General features: G+C 30.2%; 1 protein-coding gene across 1 annotated transcript; it reads right to left on the bottom strand.

The window, feature by feature from the left end:
• Positions 1–275: 275 nt before the first annotated feature.
• Positions 276–8,815, bottom strand: LOC118183630 (uncharacterized). The gene is made up of 2 exons (XM_035353224.2): positions 8,685–8,815; positions 276–819 (listed from the first exon to the last, which is right to left on the bottom strand). Exons 1-2 carry the CDS (start codon positions 8,778–8,780, stop codon positions 361–363), a joined length of 555 nt encoding a protein of 184 aa, XP_035209115.2. The 5' UTR covers positions 8,781–8,815; the 3' UTR covers positions 276–360.
• Positions 8,816–12,049: the final 3,234 nt, after the last annotated feature.

Here is a 12,049-nt window from a genome sequence, read left to right as displayed (position 1 = left end):
TTAGAAATATTAAATATTTTTATGAAATGGCTCTGGCAAAACTCATTAAAATCATCATATGTTTTATCTTTTTATAATTATTATTTTAGGCGGTAGCCGCTCAAGCCGCTAGTAATATATATATATGTAAAAATACTGTCAAACAATTGTTTGCTTAACAGTGTGGTGAAAATTTATGTCTGTCTTCCGGAAATGATGACTCTGGCTATTTGAAATGGCTTCGTCTCTGTTAGTTCACTTAAATGAGTTCTGCGATAGTTTCAAATAAATTAACATTTAAATGTAACAGTTTTTATTTCCATTTAAATACCATTAAGCACTATACATAACTTGTTACCATAGACGTAAGTTTATTAATTTTCAGTTGAATCGTATACCAAGACCAGTAAAGCTGTTTTTTCCACCATAGTTAATGTCATCGCCGTCAAGTCGCCTGTGCTGAACACGGGAATTTCGTCTTCTGTAGTGACCATAATCATAGTCAGAAATACCATGGCTTTTCTTGTAACCCCCAAGACCTCTGGGTCGGAGATAGGGACCATAGTCTCTATATCTCCTTCGGTAACCGCCAGCCGAAGAATAACTTCCATCTGGGTAATAGTGACTGCTGTAGAGTTTGGGTTTATAATAGCTGTCTTGCCTTGGATTATAACGGTCATTATATTCATCGTGATGTGTATCTACTGACAAGTCTCTATCGCGAGGAATATGGCGGCGTTTGTATCTGTAAGGGACGATGTCCCCTTGTCTGTAAGTATCTTCATAAGGGTATCTGCATTCTATGGCAGCAATCCAGACTGCGATGAGTACTGTGACAATCTGGAAAGAATAAAAATGTCAACATTAGGTATAAATAAATATGTGGGAACGTTTTCGTTGTTGGAACTCTGTTTTTGAGCAAGATTGAGAGTGCGCGGATTTGCTTGCACAGCGCGAATTTGTGAAACACGATTCTGCGCATGCGTGTTAGCTTAATTTTTCCACTTAATTTGTCGAACGCTGAAATGTCATTCATACACTGAAGAATCATACAAATTGCTAAAGCAAGTCGTGATGAAGGATTTTCATATATAAAAGAAGAATAAATCAAAGACTTAAGGGAAAATGAGGAATTAAGAAATCAGATGATGTTATAACACTAGCAGACAGTGAAGAAGAAGATAAAGCTCCTTTAAATTACAAGAAATTAAAAGCATTGTTAAAAGAAGCACGGGAACTGTCTGATTTTGCAGTGGAGATTGGGAAGAAAAATCGGGAAGTGGGGAAGGAAGACGCTTTATGATGGGCATTGAAAAACTCTGTTCTTCTTACCAGCTTTTTAAAAAAATATAGTTGCATCATTTATCTACTTGTTAAGTAGTAATAAAAATAATTTCAGTTAACATTTGTTTCATTTTCCCTTTTAATTATAACAATATTTATGTATAGTATGTGATTTGAACTATACCTAAGACATTTTTTTCATAGATAATTAACTTTCATGAATTCGATTTTGATGTGCGTGTAATGTAATATGGACGTAAAGCCCATGTTCGGCAAACGTTTATTGCATTATGCATGAAGAAAGCAACAAAAATACACCTTAAAGTTCTTTGCGAGAACTATTTAAGTCGTAATTATCTTGAGCTTATGCGACAAAAGTCGCATATAATCCCCTGTGACATGATTGTCACTAGTGTTTTTGATTCTCATGATTTCTTGTTTGTTTCGTGCTTTTGTTCACATTAGTTGGTTAACTGATTATTTTAAAGCGTTCAACAATCATCTATTTAGGTTTTTAGAGACCATTTTAAGGCATTGAATCACATTACCCATATGGATAAGTCCAATGCAACCCGCGCATTCAGTAATTCGAAGTAAATCTCTGGGCATATTACCAGTGTTCTGCATCAGCATCTGTTAGAAGTTATTCTACATACGATTTCCCGAAAAAAAAATCCTTCTATGTCCGTACATGATGTTACGAAGCTTCATTGCATACACAGGGAATTTTTAAAATGCCTCGACCATCTTGCAAGCAAGGACAACTCGGAGTCATATGCCGTCGTATTAAGAAATTCGTAACATTTCATGTGGTAATAAATATCGTGATTGTGTAATGTTGTTTAATTTTTTAATATAAAATCATGTTATATGCTTTAATTTAAATAATGTGTACGATTTTTAATATTATTTATTTAATTTTGGCCGATAGATCAAAAACACTTCCGACAAACTTCGTATGCTGTAATTTCTGAAATGATCAGGAAAGTTCTAGAAATATATATATTTTAATTTATCCGGAATCGGCGCGATTCTGTTGCTGCCGTTTAAAAGTGGTTCTACTATACTTGTCTGCTTGATGCTTAAAATAATTTACTTCGTGCTTTTAACTGGCAAACGTTTCTTTAGCGTTGCGTGCATTCAAGACATTTTTATATGCAAATGTATAGAAAGTATGTATCATTAGTGTTGCATAAATTCCTTTAATATGCTTATTTTTTAAAGCTAATTGACGGCTAATTGGATTCTGCAGTAAAAGGTAGCTAATGTTCGGTTAAGTAAAATTCTGCTCTTACTTCAAGTAAATTATTTTTATTATCATTTAAATAAATTCTTGGCTATAAATTTTTATCATTTAAATAAATTCTTTATATATAAATAAAAACTTGGATATAATTAAATAACATTTAAATAAATTTTTCTCTATAATTTTTATTATTTAAAAAATTCTTTACATATCATATATCTAAGTTATCACAGCAGACATATTTGTGAGTTTTCAGTTGAATCCTCTGGCAACACCAGTTACCTAGAATTTATTCTGAACAAAGTTTTCGGGTTCTCGAAGAAATGTCTGTAATGGGTGAAACATTAATTTTTTTAAACATATTGTTTTAATTTGTTGAAAGAAATATTAACTAGTCATGATTTACATCAAAACCAAATAGTTTTATTCCAAAATTAAGTTCTATGGAAAGTTATTTTTAAAAATTAAGTCTCTATGGAAGGAGATATCTTCTTAATATTCGATATATGAGCATATCTTATGAAAACTTGTACATTTTGTTTTATTTCTATGAAATAATTTATTAAACATTTCGATTATTTTGGAGTATGAAAATTATTAAAGGGGGGTGTTGTTTCAATGAAAATGTTATCGTTACGATGATAATTGACGTGCAAAAACACACTCGAATTAAAACTCTTGTGTATGATATCCGAGTTTTAGCTAGTATTAATTACTAACGTTAACTTTTCTGTTCTTTGATGTATAATTGACACTGATACATAATATCTACCAACTTATTATATTTATTATTTTAATGTTGTTATTTTAGATCTTTCAAACAGAAATTACTCATGGATTCATTCTGAAATTAACACCAAAAGTAAGAGTAAAATGTCAAATAAGTAATCTATTTCATGTGTTCTATCATTACCTAAAAAATAAAAGCATGATATTAATGTTTTACCTTTCGTTTGGGCGAACTGCAGTTTCTGGCGCATCATCGGAATGGCAACAAGAAAAGATATTCTGTTGATATTTTATTGAATGTAATTAATTAAGATGGAAATTTCGTAAAGCGGGAATATTTTTATATTTGTTAAGGTTTAAAATGAAACCGCGTTAAGAGTGCCAGAAATGGTAATTTATTTGAAGAACTAGTAGAATATTTTTTAACCACTACAAATAGCACTACAAAAACATCTCGGAATGGAAGAAATTTAACTATTAGTATGCAAAGAAACAAAGTAATGACTTCTTCTTTTATGAATTATTCTATTGTTCATATGAAGTATGATAAAGGTGTTTAATATCAAACAAAAAGCACGTTTTGAAACTTGTCGTGGAAAAATCAACATAAAAGTTCTCATTGATTCTCAGTCAACTGATAATAGAAGGGTTTATTTTTAAAAAGTTCATTTCGGTTCCGCTAATTCTAAGGTAATTGATATATAAAAGAACATAATTTAAAATTTAATAGCATTCATAATATTCAATAATTCATTCTGCTAATATTAAGGTAAACTGACATAAAAGAACATACTTGAAAAGAAAGTGATTTTTATAAACTATTTCAAGAACGGCAATTTCAGAAAAATATTTATAGAAAGAGGAACGTAAGTGGTACTTTTTTTAATGGCATTAGCACTTTTTTGAGTGTCCAAGTTATATACCAAAGTCACCAGATTAAAAAAAAATGAAGATATATCGAAAATAGATGTCGATTGGTGGATGGAGAGATGAAATATAAGATATTATATTAATAATAAAAACCATATTTAAAAGTATTGTTTAGCTTTTTTGACTGATCAAAATTTGCTTTGGGTTCAGTCGTTTGTTTTAATTTCAAATAATATGAGAAAATATCATGCAAATACAAGAACCTTAAACACAGTGGCTAACATTTGTTTTCGGACACTTGTGTTTCAGACAATTTATTTGCAAATATCAGCTGCTAAATGCTAGAGAAATAACTTATTGAAATAATTATTCTTCTTGAGTCGGAAACGTAGTGCTATGTGCGATATGTCGGCGATAACAGTTCGAATACGGATACTATATTTTCAAGTGTACTATTAATCGCTTTTTTTTTTTTTTTTTAAATCTGCTTGTTTTGGAAAAGTCATTTAAAGCGTTTTTGGTTAAAAAAAACAGATAATTTATTCAAAATGTTCTGAAAATAAACTCGCATTATTCCGACAGTTTATAGTTAATAAAAACTTGAAAATAAGAGAGCATTTAATATTTTGTTATGTATCCTTTAGCTAAAACGACATTTTTCTTGCATTTTGGCATGGATTCTACTAATTATTATTATTAATTTTTTTTTAATTTTAAGAATGTTTTATTTTGTGCTATTCCTCCGTAGGACTGCTTTTAGTAGAGCTTTCGACGAAATGTCATGTTTCCCTATTCTTTCTTCATATATGTTCGACATGGACTTAAGTTCCGAGAATATGGAGGAGTTTTCGCAATTTCAGGACAGCTGTATAAACAACCGCAATTGAATGTTTAAGGTTATATATTTAGAAATTTTATCTTGATAGAAGTTGAATGTTATTTTACATTCCATGTTTTCTTGCACATGCTTTTCAGCTTTTCATTCAGAATGTTTATTTTCATCTAAACTATTTTCTGTAAAAAACTGTATTTCCCATTCCAGAGGGAGCGAAACATTCCCAAAACACACTGTGCCTCCACCCACATGCTTAACAGTAAACCGCATTTAATTTTTCATTCGGTTTTCGCTATCTAGCTTCGGAGCTAAATGCATTAAATTGTGACTCGTTTGCAAATATAGCAATATTTTAATATGATAAATCTTTCCTTACTGTTAATTTTGCAAATATCAAGTGTATTTTCCTCGTTTTCTTGTTAACGAAGAATTTCCTTCTTGCTGATCGCCCTATATATCCATATGCTCTAAATGATTCTTTTAACAGTTCCATGGTTAATTTTTATTGAAATATTTTCTTTTCAAAACCGCTAATATTTGGTTTTTATTTGATATTTCGTGGGATAATTTCCAACGCCTTCGTATTGGAATGTGGTCCAGACTTAAAGTGCATTTTCAACACTTCCACGTTATTTCCATTGTTTTATAGCATCAAAGATAGGTGAACACTTTACATCAAGGATTTCTTGGATATTTCGAATACTTTTACCATCTTTAAGACGATGACCAGTTAAGCTCCTTACATAACTTATCGTCCTACCACGTTCACAACAGATATCGAACTATTATTATATTTTGCTAAACAAGTAATAATTTCAAAATACAGGCAGCACTTCTTATGATTTATCTTTATTTAAAAAAAAATTATGGCAAGAAACTTCATCTGCCAAAACATCTCAACAAAAGTTTCGAGTGTCCGAATTATTATGTGAGTTACAGACGTTTCAAGTAATTTATTTTATTACAAAGAATGTTTTGATGAAATTTATTTTGTAATAAGCAAGGCACTATATCAGAAAAAAAAATCTGATGCCGATATAGTATATATATATATTACTTCCTGTTTCAACTTTTTTCTGTAATTTTAATTACAAAATTAAAAAACTACAAATCAACTTGATAATTTTTTTACTCATATCTACAAAACAATTATTGAAAACTATTTGATCACTTCTGGGGCAACTTTTTGAGTTTATTTTTAAGGATTAATTTATTTTTAAATTTAATTAAAGTTTTACACTAAATAATCCCCCCCCCCAGTTTTTGTTTTACAAGAGTCAGAATTTACTTAAATGCCTTTGAATTAATATGGAAACTTGTTCTTTGACTAAAAAATAAAAATAAATTTTCATTGAAATTTTTTAAAGTTTTTCTTTTGGTTTCAAAATTACATATTTCGGACCATATTTTTTATCCTCTTGAGCGATTACTTTCTCGCCTTAGGTGTTTTAGTTTCGACAATGAAGCCAAAATGGCAAACTTGTACTTCCCTACTGTTTCGCATCTCATAGTTTAGACTGGTGTCTAATGAGAGTGCTTGAAGTTCTTAATTACTTCTTGTGTGTTCTTATAAGTTTATTTTCAACTATGTTTTATAAATTCACTCACATCTTAATTCATTGGATAATCTGATAAAAGGTAAAATTTTGATACAAAAAATTTTTTCCCTGAAGTATTTTGTTTTTTCACTTTCGTTTTCAATTCTTTTAATAAATTAGAATTCTCTTTATTTAAGATTATTCTAATTAGAATTTACTTTGCTTTTTCCTTGCTTTGGGAAAGGGTCAGAATTTTCGAGTGAACAAATTATAATTAAAATACATTGAAATGGTTCATCGGCTATTTCTGGTTACAGAAATGCAAGGATTTCTGTAGAAGAGAGATTTCAGTTAATTCCAATGTTCCCTTCCCCTAATGAAGTAGCATTGAAGTTGATTGAATTCCTCTTCTGTTTTCGTTCATTTTTCTTTAAATTTCATTAATTTTGTGAAATGGGGTTTTGCTGTTTGAAAAGGTTTGGCTTTAACATTTTTTAAATTCTTTGTTGCATTTATAAAATTATTTGAAATTTATTAATTATGAATTTCAATTTTTGGTCTTTGTGAAATATTAGTTCTAAATTTGTTACTTTATGTCTTTAAATTAGCTTTATACGAATGAGAGAATATTTGTTATATATACACACATATATATGTATGTATATATTTAAATACTTTTGGTGCCTCCGATTGAAACTAAAAAGGGAAGTCCACAACTACATGTGATAACACTCCCATATACAAAATTTCAACGTTCTGAGGCTACTCGTTTTTGAGTTATGCGAGATACATACGTACATAAATACGTACGTATGTACAGACGTCACGAAAAAATCTCTTCTGAATCCATTTTAAATCGGGAAAAAGAGGCTTTTATTCTGTCCTTATGTAAAGATGTCACGCAAAAACATCGTTAAATTGCATTTGATAGCGGTCAAAATGGATATTTTCGTTGAAATACGATACCCGGAATTTTTCGTGATTACAATGCTTCCTTTACTTCGTACAAGGCAGTAAGAACTGGTGTCTATGTATCAGTATTTAGTACACGATTTATGTTAATAATTTTAAAAGTGCAAGTGTCTGAAAACAAATGTGAGCCACTGTAAATGCAAAGTAAAGCTAAAGATGACATTTGGTTAACTTTATAATACTCAAATTCTTATTAGCATGAAATACAATTTATGAAAGAAATCAGAGCAAAAATGGGTTTGGATTATAATTAATACAAAAATAATTTTTTTCTAAAGCATAATAAGCTGTAAAATAGGATACCTAGCAAGTGTGTTATTTATCTAGTATTATAAAAAAAGGAATTTTATCAATTTTACATTAATTTTTTTAAAGTAGTCACTTGCGCTGCTAAGTGTCTAAAATATTTACAATAAAACAGAAAATGTGTCTGAGATTTTAATGAGTCTAGTTAGTATCATTTCATAATCCTAAGTAGACAGTTCAGCATTTCAATACATGTTTATTTAAATCAAACATTTTAAAAATTAAAAAAGTATTTTTAAGAATTGCGCTTTTAAATCGCTTGATTTCTTAATAAATAACAGCAGATTAAATTTGAACGTAAAATGCCTTACGCTTTACTAAATGACAACACTCTGGTCCGTGGAACATAAAAATGTTTCATTACAGGCATTGGCAACACATTGCTATTAAACAGCCAGGTTTGTTGATTAAAATTGAAAGCTAAATAATATCTTTTCCAAACAGCAATGGTCTACCACTCTGGGGATATTTTTTTTTTTAATTTCGAGCAGTAATACCACTGCTTTCTCTCAAATCGCCGAATTTGTTGATAAAAATTCATTAAATTCACACCACATATAAAATAAAAAAAAGCAAATTGGAAATTCAAAATTTGGGCTTCGAGGTGTCCATGTCCGAACGGAAGATTATGTGTATTCAAAATCTGGTGAATCTAGGTGTCGTCACTTTTACACGAAGCTAGAAATATGCAAAGAACATACAAACAGATTCTTCATTTTTGAATAACAAGGATTTAAAATATAACAATTAACATTTTCAGGAGTTAAAAAATATTTCCTGCTGCGAATTCTTCTTGTAAATAATTGTAAATAAAAGTGAAAATATTAAAATTTTACAGAAAATGTAAAACTGGCTTCAAATGACTGGAAGAGCTAATCAAAATCGCTAAAAATATAAAAATAAATAAGTAAATGAAATATGTTACCAGTGTGAATTCCATTTTGGTGTTCAGGATGTTGTTCCTGACAGAATACAGAAGTCGTAAGTGTCCAGCAGTAAGTCCAGTTCCACTTTTATACATTTTCAATTCTGAATTTTCAAAAGCTACTGTCAAGCTCAATTAATTTAGTCAAGGTAAGCCTTGACTAAATTAACTGAAAAGCCATGTCAGTGCCCTCTGGTGTTAGAAATTCATTATCCACACTCTGCTCTTGACAATGATCATCACGGTCTTTGTGCACAGACAAAGAAATCATGTCCATTTAGAGTTGCTTTTGTGTATTCGCTTTCATTACAAATTCGTAAAGTTGAAAGGAATGATTGCATCAAAAATGTGCAAGGGATCTTGTTTAGTAGTTTTTCGATTCTTTGATATTTCTAATGTCTCTGAACTTTCTGGTGTTTTACTACATTGAAAAATTCTAGAGTTGTTTAATGATTAGACAGATCACTAAGTAAGTTTCTCCTCAGGGTCATGCATTTTTTCATTGTAACAGATCATATCATAGCTTTGTCTTTTAACTATAGTTTTTGACAATCAAAAAGTTAACACTTTTGTTTTTGATTTCGCCTGTCTGCGACGTTTTGAAATTAATGACTAAAACTGGTAAGTACTTTAGAAGCTTTCAAATGCAAATTATTTATTTATCCATAATTGCTGCAGATATGGAAACTGACCTTCCAAGTAAATAATACATTTTGAATACATTTGAGAGATAATAAAAATGTAGCACAGTAATTGCTAAGCCTAACACTGCAGATGTTTTCGCTTTTCTCATTAGTTATTCATTGTGGATGCATAATTTCATAAATTACTTCTTCATAAATTATTTTCAACTAATTTTTTAATATTCATCACTCCAAATTATTTAAAACTTCCCAAATATAGGTGCAGTTTAACAAATTTCATAATTTAATAAACAACGGAATGTTTTAAAATCATCTGTAATAAATATGAGTCTTTTACGACTAATACTCGAATTAATCATGAAATTTCTTTATCAAAAGTGAATATTGTGAATTAATTTGAAACAAGGCATAGCCGCACTTTGAACAGACGTGGAATTTTTATGTCGGTACTTTGAATATAATTTATGAAAGAAATCAAAGCAAAAATGTGTTTGGATTATAATTAATAAAAAAACAATTTTTTCTAAAGCATAATAAGCTGTAAAATAAGATATCCAGCAAGTGTTTAGTATTATAAAATAGGTAATTTTTTCAATTTTACATAAATTTTTTAAAGTAGCCATTTACGCTGCTAATCGTCTAAAATATTTACCATAAAACAGAAAATGCGTCTGAGATTTTAATTAGTTAGTATCATTTCGTAAAAGTATTAATGTCATTTAGTAAAAATATTTCATATTCTCAAATAGACAGTTCATCATTTAAATTCATTTTTATTTAAATCAAGCATTTAAAAAATATTCTTAAGAACTGCGCTTTTAAATCGCTTGATTTCTTAATACATAACAGCAGATTAAATTTGAAAAGTTATTTGAATTTAAGTAATTATATTCCACTGCTTAAATTTTATATAATTTTGTCCATCTATTTTAAAACTTCGAAGAGACAGCTTTCACTAAGACATTATTGTTCATAAAGCAAATATTGGGTTGGCAAGAAAGTAGTTTCGGTTAATAAAACTCAGTTTTTATATAGTAATGAATTTTAATGAATAAAGTCTCTTCCATTCTGTTCGATTACCTTTTGCCAACTTTTGCTTACTTTGTAAGTCTGCACTCACGAAACAATCTGGTCTTTATCAGCAAAAAACTCAACTACGTGCCATTTGAGGTCATCGTTATTACTGAATTTTTTTCCATTTAAGGAGGTTTTTGTAAACTTCAAAATAAATGATTATCCGATGGTGGAATGTCGGAGCTATATGAGGTATACGACATCACTTCCCAACCAAGCTGGGATAGTTGATAAATATGTGTGAGAGGAGTTCGTTGTTCCCACACCCTGGAAAAAAAAAAAAAAAAAAAAAAAAGGGGGGGGGGAAATAATATAGTAGACATAGAAATAATATAAAAATCACAAATATTTCCGTGTGCAGAACTAAGGCATGTGTCAAACTCTAAAAAGAAGATTCCAAATCTTTCACTTAAATTCAAATTTATTAATTTTTACATCTGAAACCAAAATGAAAGCTACAACTCAAAAAACAAATTCATTGAATACAGATAACATTGCCACACACACACACACACACAAAAAAAAAAAAAAAAAAAAAAAAAAAAAAAAAAAAAAAATCATTAAAAGTCTCTAAAATTACTTCTCGTTCAAGAGTGACGTCATATTTCATGTAGCTCGTAATAATTTTTCCTTTTATCCTTCCACCTTGCAGTGAGAATAAGGGAACTGAACATTGTAACATCCGCAATCATAAGTCTAATCGCTGGGTTTCCTTGACAATCCTTCCATGTCTCGTAATACGATGGACTCCGTCATTTGAAACAGGTATGTTTCTCTGTTGAGGTGCTTTCTTAGCAGATTGCCTTTTAGAGGGTATTTTGGATCACTATCTAGAGTAAGTCTCTCTGCAGATGAATAGTTTTAATCGGTAGAGACTCTGTACTGCTCTTATTAATTCACCACTCTGAGTTTTAATTTTTGCACGTCGACTTATGCCATCTACTCCTGGATATAATTCAACGATTTTTCGTAAAGGCCAAATCTTTCTCTTTTTATCATCCTTTCCAACTAGTACAATGTCACCTACTTTACGATCACAATGTTTGAACGATTTTTCTTTTGAAATTTTCAGAGTCCTCTTGGCGTAATCTCGGACATTCTGCATGTGCCGCAATCTACGTCAAAGAAATTCGAATTGATTTATTGCTTTACAAAAGGCTATAAGTCGTTCTGTATTTCTGTCAAGAATGTGGCTGGTGTTAAAGCAGTGAGATCTAACTCAGCTGGTAAACTGTTAACGGGCTATCATTGAGTGTGGCTTCACAGTTACACAAAGCAGTGCATATTTCTTCGTAATCTAAGAAAGCTTTTCTGAGTATTTTTCTTAAAATATTCTTCGTTAATGCAATTAGACGCTCCCACTAACCTCCCCACGTGGAAGCATAAGGAGGTATAAATTTCCAAGTAATGTGCTCTTCAGTTCCTCTTCTAGGGACTTATTTGAAATCTACTGAAGCAAAAGCATTAGATGCAACTACAAAATTGGTACCATTATCCGAATAAATTATAGTAGTTCTACCTCGCCGAGAAAGAAAGCGATGAAGGGCTTGAAGAAAAGTTTCTGTAGACAGAGATGTTACGAGTTTTAAGTGAATACAACGATACACTGCGCATGTAAACAAGCAAACACATGCCTTTCTTTTATCC

Source organism: Stegodyphus dumicola, chromosome 9 (assembly GCF_044657685.1).
Source record: "Stegodyphus dumicola isolate Sdum_Otavi_A_Nest chromosome 9, ASM4465768v1".
Classification (NCBI taxonomy): domain Eukaryota; kingdom Metazoa; phylum Arthropoda; class Arachnida; order Araneae; family Eresidae; genus Stegodyphus; species Stegodyphus dumicola.
This window is presented reverse-complemented; position numbering and strand designations above follow the sequence as displayed.

Bases quoted from the DNA above. Each gene is read 5' to 3' on its own strand.
- LOC118183630 (XM_035353224.2), bottom strand. From the start codon at position 8,780: ATGTATAAAAGTGGAACTGGACTTACTGCTGGACACTTACGACTTCTG. The intron at 820-8,684 runs GTAACATATTTC...TATTCTTTCCAG, and splicing joins CCAAAATGGAATTCACACTG to ATTGTCACAGTACTCATCGC.